At 28.6% G+C, this 15,345-nt stretch overlaps 1 protein-coding gene across 2 annotated transcripts in view; it reads left to right on the top strand.

Moving 5' to 3' along the window:
- LOC145268167 (serine/threonine-protein kinase mTOR-like) overlaps window positions 1–15,345 on the top strand; it is a 223,826-nt gene that overhangs the window by 171,381 nt on the left and 37,100 nt on the right. For both annotated transcript variants that reach the window (XM_080123389.1, XM_080123381.1), the window contains exons 43-48: window positions 67–165; window positions 4,228–4,350; window positions 7,090–7,272; window positions 8,020–8,154; window positions 10,140–10,314; window positions 13,504–13,639. In XM_080123389.1, coding sequence (XP_079979515.1) covers window positions 67–165; window positions 4,228–4,350; window positions 7,090–7,272; window positions 8,020–8,154; window positions 10,140–10,314; window positions 13,504–13,639 — 851 coding nt within the window. The remainder of the gene's footprint in view (window positions 1–66; window positions 166–4,227; window positions 4,351–7,089; window positions 7,273–8,019; window positions 8,155–10,139; window positions 10,315–13,503; window positions 13,640–15,345) is intronic.

Raw genomic sequence — 15,345 nt, 5'->3', positions numbered from 1 at the left:
TAATTCAAAATAAATAAAACAAACAAAACCAACTTTTCATTGAAATGCATTTTCTTTTGTTATCAGGTCATACCTCAGTTAATTGCCAGGATAGATACTCCTCGACATACAGTGGGTCGTCTTATTTCTCAGCTACTGATGGATATTGGTAAAGCCCACCCACAGGTAAGATAACTATAAAAAAAACTCAGTTTGACTAAATTTAATGAACACTAAATTGCATGCATTTTGAAATTTAATATTTTATTTTCGTCTTAATTTTATTTTCTGAAAATAATTTTCTTTTCAATTACTTAAATATATCAATTAAAATTTCAATTAGTTAAACGTATCAATTAAAATTTCAAATTCAGTTAAACGTATCAATTAAAATTTCAAATTCAGTTAAACGTATCAATTAAAATTTCGACTGGGCAAACAAAAAAACAAAAACTCAAATTGTTTATCATCCTATGGGAATTGGAAATGGATGAAAATCTTATTTTATTTTGACATGTGTCAGTGATTTGATTTTCATGATAATCTTTCCAAATTATAACAGAAACTTAAGTCAGAACAATGAAGAAATAATTTTATGACAATTTTATTATTTTATTATTGGAATCCTTTGAGATGAGTAATTTGTATATTTATTTATTTATTTGCGGACTGTTCCGATTTACAATGCCTCCCCATGGGACAGTTAGACACCAGGGTCATTTTTTAACATGGAGAAAAGGAACAAAAATTAAAAATTGTCTCAGTCGTGAAGGACTTCTCCTCCACTGACAGAGAACAAGAAATTGAAGTGCAGAACAGATACTACACTGTGATCTCGGCCAAAAGGCCAGCGGACTGTTATCCTTATAGTTGTTGTTTCATGACATTTTAGCCAGTTATTCCTCTGGCCTTTGTCAGGCCAGGTGGTTAACTACGACGGGATGAGAATGCGGAGTCTCTTAACTGTATATTTATTGGTTTTAAAAGACTAGTAAAACTAAAATCTATAGATCATCGCCACAAATGTGTTTTTACATTTTAAAAAATACATGCACATTTAACATGTGTTTTTTTTATGGTGATTGGAGAAAATAAACAATTTTATAGTTAAATATTTAGAGATTTATAAATGTATCGGAATCAGGAATTTAGTACGGAATCGGGGAAAAAATTGGAGTTCTCCCATCAAATACACACACACACACACACACACACACACACACACACACACACACATATATATATAACTACTTCATTTACTCACATAAATTTAATATACGAAAGTATAGATTTATGCGTAAACTTTAAGTATTTACTTCAAAAGTGCTCAATACGTAGGTAGAGCTAGTTAGTAATTTATAAAATATATATGGCGATTAAGCTACACTGAATATTCTGCGTTTCATCCACTATAGGATTCGTAAGGCTTATGCGCGAATTTTGTGGTTGCTTCTTGTTTTTATATATGTTGAGGATTTTTAGTTAGCCAATCAGCTTTCTAGTATCCACCGCGCCCCTTCCTATCAGCCAATGGGCATGCATTTTATCGGACAAAAGATCTGTTTTAGAACTAGGTTAGTGGTTTAAGGTAGACGTTTTCCTTTTTTTTTATATATATATATATATATATATAAATATACCTATGTGTACACACATACATGCACACACACATATATATATACATATATGTGTGATCGTTTATGTATATTCATGTTTATTTAATTTATTTGTTTGTTTTCTATTGTTATTGTTAGTTTTAAAGCTATTTTGTATCGCTATCCTAGAGTAAGTTTTATTTTTTATTATTCGCGCATAAGCCTGACGAATCCTATAGTGGATGAAACGCAGAATATTCAGTGTAGCTTAATCGCCATATATATTTTATAAATTACTATATATATATATATATATATATATATATATATAGAGACTTGTATGTAATATACTGAGTTCGTGTAATCCAGTAAATTTTCATATACCAATAAGTTTTAAGCCAAAAAGAGATGACTTAAAAAGTAAGCTACAAAATTATCATATTTCGTAATTGAGCATTAATATACTGTGTAAGCAAAATCAAGACTTAAAAAAAAAAGGTGTTGATAGCAATAAAAAGTGTATTTCATTTTACGTTACAATTGTTTCCATGCCCGGTCGACAATTTCAAACATATCGTTTGAAAATTTTCAAAAACCAGCATTTCTTCAGACTTTACAAATAAACACACTCTTGACAGTAGAACATTGTTTGAAGAGAAAGAAAAAGAAAGAAAAATTCGATATAATATTTTAAATTGTCGACCGGGCATGGAAACAATTGTAACGTAAAATGAAATACACTTTTTGTTGCTATCAACACCCTTTTTGAAGTCTTGATTTTGCTTCCACAGTATATATATATATATATATAAAGCTGAACGTCTGTGTGTGTGTCTGGTCACAAATAGGCTCCTATATGGTTAACTATTATAGAAAACTGATCACATAATGATAGAAGATGTATCGAAACACAGGAATGGGTATGTTTGATTTGGCATAATGATGATTCATTAAAATTGTGGGGTCTGCATACGTGCCTGGTCCACAAAGTATGGAAATAAAAAATTTAAAAATTAGAAACAAAAACGTGTAAACAGGTATGGTATAATAAATTATGGGGTTTATCTATTTTATAATATAATAATGGTATAATAAATTATGGGGTTTATCTATTTTATTTTTACTTTCATCATGTTTTGCTTTGGTTTTGATACCCCCAAATTCGAAGCTATCTCTTTACAACCCTTCCTTTTCATAACCTATCATACTTTCCTTAATCAGAGTCCATTTTCTGTAGGCTGTTTTTGGACCCAGTCAATGTCGGGCACTTTTGCTAGTATATATATATATATATATGAAATTTGTGAAAATAATATTCCAACATGATGGAAAAACTTATTTGTATATTAATTAACTTTTCATTTTTATTTAAAAACTAGCTGGATGCCTGCATTGGCTGGTTTTACAATATGCTTAAACATATTTTAATTTATGCAGATTGCATGTATTATTATAGAATCAATCCTCTATTGATTTTTATATATTACAAGGAATTAAATTCGCCCAGTGGACTAATTCGCAAAGAAAAAAATAAAACAATTATGATATCATTCATCAAATTCCGTCTGTGTTTATGTACGATGATATTTAGGCTTGATGATGGATGTCTTGGAAAAGTCACTTCTGATTTATGTTTAGTTTTAAAATATGAAAACAAATGATTTGAAGCAATTTTAAATGGTAACTCTTCTTTTATTGTAAATTGAACTCATTAATAAGAAAAAAGTAAAATATAATAATGAGGTATCCTCAAGCTTTAGCATGGGATCATTAGATCTCTAGTTAAATGCTCTACCACTGAGCCATATCTCCAGATGACAATATGTTTTTTTTTATTTTTATTTTTTTTAGAAGAAATGATTTGCTCAGATTTTATTATTCCCCTTGTAATTTTATTATTTCTGATGTAACATAAAATATTTATTAAAATTTTATTATCTATAGGAAGGAAAGACTATTTTTAAGATTGGATTGTTTTTTATTTTTTTCGATACTTATCAGATGAATTTCTGTACAAAACATATCTAAGAACACTGCCAGACATAAATTGCCTTTGTTTGAAATTTGCAAGAGATAGGCTCAACTGTTTCGGAACATATGAGGAAGGAACTCTCTCACACACAAAGTGACTTTTCTATAAGAGTGGAGATTTTGGATGATTTTTTTTTTAATTATTATCCTGAGAAAGTTTTGAAATGAAGATAAAACAGTGGTAGAATATATGAATAATTTTTGTTTTTCATTTTTCTATAGCTATATCTTGTTGTACAGAATAAACTTCTAAACTAATGAACGTATCGATATGAAGTTTGGAACCCAGCTTCTATATAAGCTGAGTAAATATTTCAAGTCACTTTAGTTGAAGAGCATTTTACTTTTCTTTTTTTTTAATAAACCCTAAAGCATTATTCAAATACTCCTTGAATACTATGATGTTTTTAGAATTTTCAACAGTGAAATTTCAATTTAGCTTTCTTGGAAAATAAAAATTAAAGCGTTCAAATACATTCTATATATAAATATATACTTTCATTAGACATTCTCACTTGGTATTAAACTTCAGAGGATATAAATCTGCACAGAATTTCAGATAACCTAATAGTATTGTGAATCAAAACTAAAATTATTCAATCTGTTTTTTGTATTTTTTCAGGCTCTTATCTATCCTTTGACTGTTGCCTCCAAATCCAGTGTGTTGGCAAGACAGTTAGCTGCTAATAAAGTTCTAAAAAGTATGTGTGAACATAGCAACATTCTAGTCAAACAAGCAATGTTGGTAAGTACGAATTTATATATGCATATATATATATTGTTCGGTAGGGTTTCTATTTATTTTTTTGAATTTAGATGTGTCAGATAAAATTTCTTCTAATTTGTTTGTATATAGTTTGGTGGACATTATGATGAATGTATTGGATTTATTGGCACGTTTGATGGTTATGTCGGGGTTATTTTTTAGTTCAATGGCGGCTGTTGTAAGTTTTTTTAGCTTTTTTTCTCTTATAAATGAGACAATTATAAACTTGGAAATTTATTTCAAAAGTTTTTTAGTCAGTAATTGTGTTTTTGGAGTATTGCTCCAGTTTTTTATAGCTTCGGCTTTAAGGAGGTCGCGGATGTTCGGATGTACTTTAATTTTCTTTTCATCTGATAGTTTAGTAATATGTTGATATAAGAGTTCTATTTCAACTTTTTTTTTTATTTTGGACTGTATTAAATTTCTTTAGATGACAATTAGGGCCAAGATTTAAGAGTTCTTTTGGTGGTAACTTAATTGTATTTGAGTTAAATTAATGTATAGTTCTAGGGGCCAGGGAGATTAATTTTCCCTTTATATAGTCTATTTAGTTTTTCAGAATATTTTGTTTGTTTTCAGTATAATGTATTAAGTTCCCAATAAAAAGAACTCTTAAAGCACATCTGAACATCCGCGACCTCTTTAAAGCCAAAGCTATAAAAAACCGAAGCAATACTCCCAAAACACAATTACCGACTAAAAAAACTTTTGAAATAAATTTTCAAGTTTATAATTGTCTTTTTTTATAAGAGAAAAAAAGCTTGTGCAGTACAATTAAAATTTGTTACTTACATATCATGTCGAAATTAATAAAAATTCCAAATATTACAAAAAATGTTTGAATAGTTACAAGTAAAAATAAAATTTCTTGCTGTTTAGTTTATCATAATTGTTAACAAAGAATTCTTAAAATCCAGGGAAGGTAACTGAAGTGTATGATTTTAACAAAATATTACAAATCTGCCATTTCAGACAAGAAAATGGTGGATGTCTAATATTTTTTTTTTTCTAGCAAATCTATCATTTTTCATAATTTCTGGAATTCATACTAATTTTGATCTGACACATAAAGATGAAATGTTTTTACATAAAATGCATTTATTTTAAAATTTAATTATACTATACAAGCATTGGAAAAAATAATCTCCCACAAAATAATTCTTTTTCGAATCGTTATTAATGAAAAATAAAATTGTTTCATTTAAGTAATGTTCTAAAACATTGTATAAAAATGACCTGGTTTAAACAATTTTAATTCTGCAATTCTCAATTTTTTAGATATGATGTGAATGCTGACACAAGAATTTCAATTATGTTATAAATAATGAATTTAATTTTTCTTAAAAAATGAATTTAGATTAGATCTGGATGTTTCAAAATTCAACTAGCTATATCTACCTAGCATAGCCGAGGATGCAATGAAGTTTTATTTTAGTTTTGCATTTTTATTTGTTTGCACATTTTTTTCTAATTTATCTAGAAAAAAAAATCAGTTGTAAGGCAATTAAAAATGTTATTTCCCTTGCTAACTTATTTTTAGGTGATTTAAAAATATTTGATTGTCCACCTGAGATTATTGAGAATAAGTTGTATTTGAAATAGGGTGTAGCTAAATATGTCATATTGTTAATAACATTATATAACAAAGTTTAATTTGTCAGTTTAAATGCTGTTTGTCTGATAAAATCTTTTTTTTTTATATGACAAGTTTTTAAAAAATTATTACTACTTGTAAATTAGCTTATAAAACTAATGTAAAAGTTAAGTACTCATGCTTGAATATTCACACAACATATGTTGCAACATTGCTGGCCATATATATGAATAGCCTCTTGATTTCTAAAATACAGGGTGTTTCAGAAGTCTTGAACAAATTTCAAGACTTTATATCTACTGAACTATATGTTAAGTGAAAGTGACATGATTTAAAAACTAAATTTATCAAGTTCAACTTTGATATTAATGATTATATATATATATATATATATATATATATTAAGTAATGTGATTTATAATTTAAAAATTTAAAAGATTTTTTTAAATTTAAAAATCAAATTTTAATTAAATTAAAAATCAGTTTCATAAGGAACAACAACAAAATCAATTATCTGTACGATCGTTTCGGAAATCCGTGCTTTTTATTGTGGTATACATGAAGTTATGTAGAACAATTATATATAGTTTTTTTGGTAAGCACGGTCTCCTCATCAGCAAATTTAGGAGGATTTTTATTGAATTTAAGACACCATAAATAAACCTAGCATTAAAAGTAAGGCAGATGAATCTTTTAGTTTTTCTTTTTTTGAAATCAGGAACTGTGTTTAAAGTAGTCATTTAGATGTTTGCTATAGCTTTTTATTTTATTGAATATATATATATATATCGACATGCTTTTTATATCCTTAATAGTTTTTAAGATATTTAAGGTCAAAATGTGTTCATGACTTACGGAACACCCCGTATATCACATGTACCCAGTGTCTTATTTCTAGGACAGTCAATATTTAGCTTTATCAATAAAATAACTTTTTTGCTTTCAATTTGTTTATTTTAACCGATTTCTAGTCATCACAGTTTCAACTTTATAGTAAAAACTTTCGATCGGCTTAACTCATTAAGTTCCAGACTAATTCACTAAAATAAAAAGGCTGAATTATTTAAAGTTATTCTGTTCCAATTGTCCATACTTAGGATATGCTTTTTATTTTTTTTGTCTAGGTGAGTGAAGAACTAATCAGAGTTGCCATTTTATGGCATGAATTATGGCATGAAGGTTTGGAGGAAGCATCACGCCTTTATTTTGGAGAAAAGAATGTCAAGGGTATGTTTGAAACCCTCGAACCTCTCCATCGAATGATGGAAAGGGGACCACAGACATTAAAGGAAATTTCATTCAATCAGGTATGCTTTGTCACTTTAATTATCTGTAGATTTTACTTTACTGGTTCAGATTAGCATTTAAAAACAGATTTTGCTGTATGAATTTAAAGCGAAATTTTAGCTTTTTGTCCAGAATTTCCCCTGTATTAAAAAACAAAAATAAAGAACCATAATGTATGTACCCAATATATTCCAAAAACTTTCCATGTAAATTAAGTAGTTTTATTTTCATAAAGAAAATCATTTTTAACCAATTAATGGGAATTAATGTAAGCATTACAACATAAATCTTGTAAGTTTGAATTGTAGTTATCTCCCTTTGTATTTTTTGTGTCTTGTTTTAAGATTGATTTCAATTCAAAATGGCGGACAAGAAGGCTGCTCGTCAATAACTCCTAAAATTTGATTTTCATATTTAAAAATAAAACTACTTGATCAATTTGTGTTTTTTTTATTTTAATATGATATTTTCATTTTGTCATGGTTACATACATCAGACAGATTTTTCTTTATTTTTGATTTTTGATATAGGGGAAATTATGGACAAGAACTATATTCTATTTAAGATATAAACATTGCAAGAAATATTTTTGTATTTGATTCTTGAATTTGTTTTTTTTTTTAATCTACAAATGAAGAAATTGGCTGATCAATTAGGTAAAGGTGTTTTCAAAATCTGAAATGACTTTAGAAAATAATTAAAATTGTAATGCTCATGTAATTTTATGTTCGCTCACTTCCTTTCCATAACCTGTCTTGTTTTTTCAGGCATATGGCCGGGATTTGCTAGAGGCTCAGGAGTGGTGCAAGATATACCAGCGCTCCCTACAAGTGAAAGATCTTACACAGGCCTGGGATCTCTATTATCATGTTTTCCGGCGCATCACAAAACAACTCCCACAGGTAAATCTCGTTTTGCTTCTATAGAGAATGAAAATCGTGAAAAATTTAAATTCTTTAGAAATCATATTGTTCTATAAAATACAATTCTAGATAAATTCCTCTACAACAATTAGTCTACAAATACAATTTAGTTATGCCAATATATATATTTACATATGAATAGAATTACAAAGATAAATATGGATATTATCTTCAAATTGAAAACTATCAAAACAATAAAAAGCTCTATATACTAGAGAGAGAGTGAGAGCAATTGAAGAAATAGGAAAAATTGATGATGAAAATAAAATTGAATAAGTCACAATATTTATTAATCTATCAAAAATTAAAACAAGAATAAACATTAGCAAAAAAAAAATGCTTCACTGGTTAGTATAAATTTGAAAAGATATAAGAAAACTTTTTACACTACAATAACAGATTAAAATCAATCAACCAATTCGCTAGTCAATTAATTCATGAAAAAATAATCCATGAAGCCAAAGGAAGAATTTGGAAGCAAAGTTAACTATTACATACAAAAACTGTTGAAATATAAAAGTCAAATAATAAAGTTGTATTCAATAATATTCACAATGAAGAGCAAGTCATCCCAGATCTGAAGTGATTATTGTAAAATCCAAAACGTCAATAAGTCCTATTCTCTCTCATATATATATATATATATATATATATATATATATATAGACACACACACTAGTATTGGGACAATTAATTGGAAAAATCAAGACTTCTTGTGGAATCGATATCAGAATCGGAAAAATGTGTATCTATTTTCTGATACTGAAAATGATTCTTTTAATTGTCTTTTATTTGATTTTGTTTAAAATAAAATCTTCGACTGCTGGTAGTAATAATAAGTATTGATTTTTAAACTACCAGTTAAACTTAAAATCTGTAGATCTCTCCCACACATACACACAAGTGTGCTTTTATGTATGAGAAAAATATTTATGCACATTTAACTTTTTTTTTCTTCTTTTTTTTTATACAGTAATCATGAAAAAAAAATAACAACTTTATAGTTTAATATTTAGAGATTTAAAAAGAATCGGAATTTGTATTGTATTGGAATCAGGAAAATTTTAGAATCGTTCCGTCACTAATATACATGCACATCAATTATTTAAATTTGAATGACCAAAATATTTTGCAATGGAATAATTATGGTTTTGCCAGTCATTTTGCAATGTGCTATATGTTACAAACGCAATTGCACACTGCTTTTCAGGAACCACAAAAAAAAAAAGAAAACATTTATAAAAATGCTATATATTGCAAAACGTTGATTAATAAAATCGGAAAGTACACATCACCAACACTCACCCAAGATCTAAAATACACCAAGCATTGATGATATTGTTTTTTTTTTCCTTTCCTTTTGCAAAAACATGCTTTGTAAATCCAAAAAGATGAACAACAATTTTACCCTACAAAACAACCAAACCAAATACTATGAATAAATATTTAAGGATGTAAAGAATTTTAAGTATAAAAACTTTTATGAAAATGACCAGATTCATCATTAAATAATCCGAAAAAGGTTGATATGCTATAAAACAAAACAACACAAGGACCTGTGGTGCAGTTGTTAGAGTACTTGGAAAAATCAATTGTAAAAAGTAATATTCTCTTGAAGGTTGAAAGTTCAATCCTCAGTGTGGTCGACCAAAAAAATACAATTGCGAATTACTTAGGACCTCTATCCAGTCATGGCTGATGGAACAAGAGCATGCCACCTTCGTGAAGTAAATAAAGGGTTCCGCTCGAAATTCTGTCCAAATTCTAGAGTTCGACAAAATACATCTGAAGAAGGTCGGAGGTTATGTTGACCGAAACGTTGCGAAATCACACTCAAGATGAGAACAGTAGTCCGATAAATCTAAATAACACAAAAGCAAAACAACTAACCTAAACTAGTAATTAAAATTTTTTGTTTTCTTTTTATTAATTTTTGTTATTTAATGTGTATTTTGTCTTTTCAGCTGACATCATTGGAGTTACAGTATATGTCTCCCAAACTTTTGAACTGTCAAGATTTAGAATTAGCAGTACCTGGTACATATGACCCCAAACAACCTGTTGTATGTATCCATCATGTTCAAACCACTCTACAAGTGATTACTTCAAAACAGCGACCACGAAAACTAAGCATTTATGGTAAAATGATTCTTTCACAAAAACAATTTACTTTTAATTAATCAAACGAAGTGGGTGGGGGGGTATTTGTTTGATAAGATTTGTTTTCTTTTTTTTCTTTTTTAATAAGATATGTTTCTTAAATCTTTAATTATCTAAAGTTAAATATGTGCTTGTGTTAGGTAATCTCCAAAATTAATCATTGTGGATTTTGAAACAGCTGTTGGGAATAAGGGTGTGTAATGTGGATTATATTTAGTTTGTAGTTTCATGCAAAGAGCGACTGAAAGACTTTTGTGAAAATTCAGATACTTGCGATTATGAAATTTTAACTATATATATTAGATTCAGGGTACTTATGCACTTATTGTACCGTGCTGAAATAATGTTATTTAGAAAGCCATTCTTAACATGAGGAGAAGAGGGTATTTTGTAACTTATGTACTTTCACCTAACGATTTAAAAAGAAAAAAAAAGGTATTGTAAAACTTGAATTTAACTTAAAAATACTATAAAAAAAAGCATAAGCACCGACTGTTAATACATATTGTTGTTACTTTGGAGTCCCTATTTATCAAGGCCCAAAGGCCACTTGAGGATAAGGATTAATGAATGTAAGATGGTAATGTAATAATCATTAATGGTTTAAATTGGGTAGAATTTGATTATTTATGGGGACGACAACAAAAACTTGTCTACATTGGATTTGAAGGCTACTAACCAGGAAGTGGGCCAGGGAACAGTGTTCCATAGGCAGGCAGTTCTGGAAAGAAGCTTTGTTCATGGAATCTGCGTTTAGATATAGGCACAGACAGTGTGGAAAATCATATATAGTGGCTGTAGCTAGTCGAGTGTTTTTTTATGAAAGTTTGGCAAAGGGGAACCATAGATTGGAGTTCAGTTGAGCACTTGCCTTGAATTTAACTTGAAAATACTATTAAAAAATAGCATGGTGCAATAAGTACATAAGCACTGACTTCAGTTAATACATATTCCCGAAATTTCAGATTCTTTCGTGTATTTTAAAGGGTTGCTAAGGGATGTAATAATGAACACAACTTCTCATTTAAAAATTTAAGTATTTCAGATTTGTATCCAATTTAGACACTTAGTAATGGGATACCAATCAAGATTCCAAGAATTCCATTTTTTAAAATAGAAACTTTAGATGTTTTCTAAAATAAGAACCATGTAATTGATTTCAATCAAAATTGGAATAAGGATTCTAGCTACGAGATTTAGTATCATTCATATATATATATAAAGCTGAATGTGTGTGTGTGTCTGGTCACGAATAGTCTCCTATATGGTTGAGTATTTTAAAAAACTAATTACATATAATGATAGAAGATGTATCGAGACACAGGAATGGGTATGTTTGATCTGGCAGAACAGTGGTTCATTAAAATTGTGTGGTCTGCGTTCGTGCCTGGTCTACAAAGTATGGAAATAAAAAATTTAAAAATTAAAAAAAAAAAAAAAACGTTTACAAGTGTTTCTGATATAGATGTACATAAGAATACTTTGATAAGTATGTTTTAACTTAAATAGGGATGGTATAATAAAATTGTGGGGTCTGTGTTCGCGCCTGGCCTCCATAGAATGGAAATAGGCACAAACTTTAATAAAGAATTTCATATCTATCTTTGTAAGTATACTTTGATGATTATGTTTCAGTTTGAAGAAATAAGGTATAATAAAATTATGGGGTGTTCGTTCGCACCTGACCTCCATAGAATGGAAATATGTTACAAAGTTTAACAAGGTTTTTTAATATAGATCCACAGAATATTGTGATAAGTGTTTCAGTGTGAACAGGTATGGTATAATAAATTATGGGGTTTATCTATTTTATTTTTACTTTCACCATATTTTACTTTGGTTTTGATACCCCCAAATTCAACCCAAATTTACAACCCTTCCTTTTCATAACCTATCATACTTTTATAAATCAGAGTCCATTTTCTGTAGGCTGTTTTTGAACCCAGTCAACGACGGGTACTTTTGCTAGTATATATATATATATATATATATATGCAGAGTATTTTCTTGCTCTAACATTGATAATAAAAGTCTACTTTTTTTATTTTAGAAGTATTAAAACAAACTTAATATACTCAGTCATGGATATGTGAGCGACAACACGAAGGTTAACTAATTTGCATATTCCTTTGAAAAACTAGTGTTAATTAATTATTCATTTTTTTATAGTTTCTTATTAGATGATTAGTTTTATTTCACTATTATGATGAATTCTATTTATGCATAGTTTCTACATTCTGCATAATTTCATAGAATTTAAGATAAAAACATTCTAGCACATGGAAATATATATATATATAAATAGGATTGATATGTAGTTTGCTTGAAGCATTGTGTGGGATAGGTATGTAGTAGAGATTTAGAAGGTTATCACAATGCGAGGAATGAAATATAGTCGTTGTTGGTAAAAGAAGACGAGAACAAGTGGCGATTTATTTATTTATTTATTTATTTATTTATATATATATATAATCATAATTAAATGATTATTCTTTATACCTAAAGACACTACTGTTTCATGCTTAAGCAATCATCAGTGTAGGGGTAACAATTCCTGCCGGTTATGAGATTTAAACCCAGACACAAAGCCACCTTTTGCTCCATTTCTAAGCCTCCTCCTAAAGACCACCAAACAATTACCACGGGAATGAAGGGAATTAAGAACTATTAAATGCCGAATTAAGGCAAATACATTTTGACAATCTGGATTGTTTGCATGAGCTGAAGTCATGAACATTGCATAGATGCTAGTTGACTGCTTTAGTTATAATTCTGCAGACAATGCCCATCCGTAAGTATTCTTAAAGGGGTTTAAATCATATTATATATATATATATATATATATATGCATATGTATATTTTTATTATTCTTTATGTAGTCATATCTTGCTATGATGTGCAGACCGTTTCAATCATAATAATTAATCGGACTATTATTCTCATCTTGGGTGTTATTAGCACAACGTTTTGGTCGCTGCAACCTGCGACCTTCTTCGGGTATTGAAAACATGCTTCTTTTTCTCGACTAAGGAAAGGAGGTTGGCCAAGATGAGAATAAAAGTCCGATTAATCAACATAACACAAGCATTCACATCTCATCTAAAAAATTCAGAATTGTGTTAAGACTTTAATAGTTTTCCTTTCTCTCTTAAATATTTCTAATTGCAGGTAGTGATGGCAAGGATTATGTCTTTCTTCTCAAAGGCCATGAAGATCTTCGGCAAGATGAAAGAGTCATGCAATTGTTTGTATTGGTCAATTCATTACTGGCCAACAATCCAAAGACATTCCGACGTAATTTATCGTAAGTTTTTTCTATTTTGTTGACTTAAAAAATCAGATAATATTCCATTTTGCAAGGAATTTTTATAAAGTATTACTTTATTTTCCGGGTCCAGAATTAGATTTATGTCAGTCTCCCTACCAGACTTACCCAGAACACTGAGGTTCCATAAAAGCTTGCCAAGGGTTCTTTCAAAAGATACTTCTTAAAAGGCTGAGGTGCAAATGGATAAAATAAAATTTTATTCTTAGCCTAATTTTCTTATACATGTACAGAAATATTTTTAGAATACTATAACAATATTTTCAAACTATTACGTTAAAAAAAAATAGTTACAGAATATATTTGCAGAATACATTTGATAATGTTAAAACTGACTAGTGATCCGAGAACATAAAACTATGTGATTGATTCATGTGAAACCAAGTAACTTGCTGTCAGTCTCTTAAACCAGTTATAAATAAATAAATAGAAAAATATTGTTTGCATTATGAAAGAGAAATAAGATTGTAAAACATTTTTTTATGTAAGGTTTCTTTGGTTGGTTGATTATTTTGTTTTACGGCATATTAACTTTTTATTTTAGGTTATTAATGCTGAATTCAGTAATTTCAGAAAAATTTTATGCTTCAAGTTCTTATAGTTATATCTTCAAATATTTATTCATGGTGTTTAGTTTGGTTGTTTTGTAGAGGAAACTTGTTTTTGTTTAGTTTATCGGCATATCAGGGTTATTTCATGCTGAAGAAGGTATTTTTCGAATAGATTTTTGCTATATTTAGTTTGTAGTTTAATGATTATATAATGTTCCTATTTACAATGCCTCCCCACAGGACAGAGTTAGACACCAGGGTCGTTTTTTAATGTGGAGAAAAGGAACAAAAATAAAAATTGTCTCAGTCGTGAAGGATTTCTCCTCCACTGACAGAGAACAAGAAATTGAAATGCAGCATCTGAAGAACAGATACTACACTTTGATCTTATAATGTTAATGTTTTGTTTGCTATGTGTATTTAGAGGTTTTATAACTTTTAATGTTGATAATAAAAAATTGATTTTGTTGTATATTCCAACTTTTTAAAGAAGTCCATGATCTTTTTTGGTTTTAATTTTTTGAAATAGTTTTTTCTAATTTTCTTTGTTAAAATATTTTCCTCTTCAAAAGTTTGTATTTTTACAATCCTCAAATGTTTTATATTTGGTATACATTCACACTGGCATTTTGGTTATTGTTCTTGTTTTAAATAATTGTGGGTTAGATGTGAATGTCCTATGTGGAGTCGATTTAATATGACTTCTCTAATCTTTTATTTTCCTGTGGATGTTATTTTGAAAAGTTTATTTTCTTTCTTCAGTTCCTGTGATTGTTGCCATTTTCTTTTAAGTAGTTTTTGTCAGTTTCATGTCTGTGTAGGGGATTTTGAGTTTTTTATCTATATTCATTTTTAGTGATGATTTTGCTGCTGGATTGGCTTTGTCACTTCCTCTTATTCCTATGTGACTTGGTATCCAACAAAATATTTGTTTTCTTTCTAGTTTGTTTTAATTAAATTTGTTATTAGTGGTATTTTAAGTTTTAAATTTTTTAGAGCGATAAAGACAGATGATGAGTGAGTGGTTATGATATCACATACCATATAAAGATAGTTGCTTTGTTTGTTAATCTTTATTTATTTTTATTTTTATTTATTTTTTTGTTACTGCAACGCTAACAGTGTTCTTCGTGT

This window comes from Euprymna scolopes, chromosome 4 (assembly GCF_053919585.1).
Source record: "Euprymna scolopes isolate OS-2025 chromosome 4, ASM5391958v1, whole genome shotgun sequence".
NCBI classification, from domain to species: Eukaryota; Metazoa; Mollusca; class Cephalopoda; order Sepiida; family Sepiolidae; genus Euprymna; species Euprymna scolopes.
The sequence above is the reverse complement of the archived record's forward strand: the minus strand, read 5'-3'. Positions and strand labels throughout refer to the sequence as shown.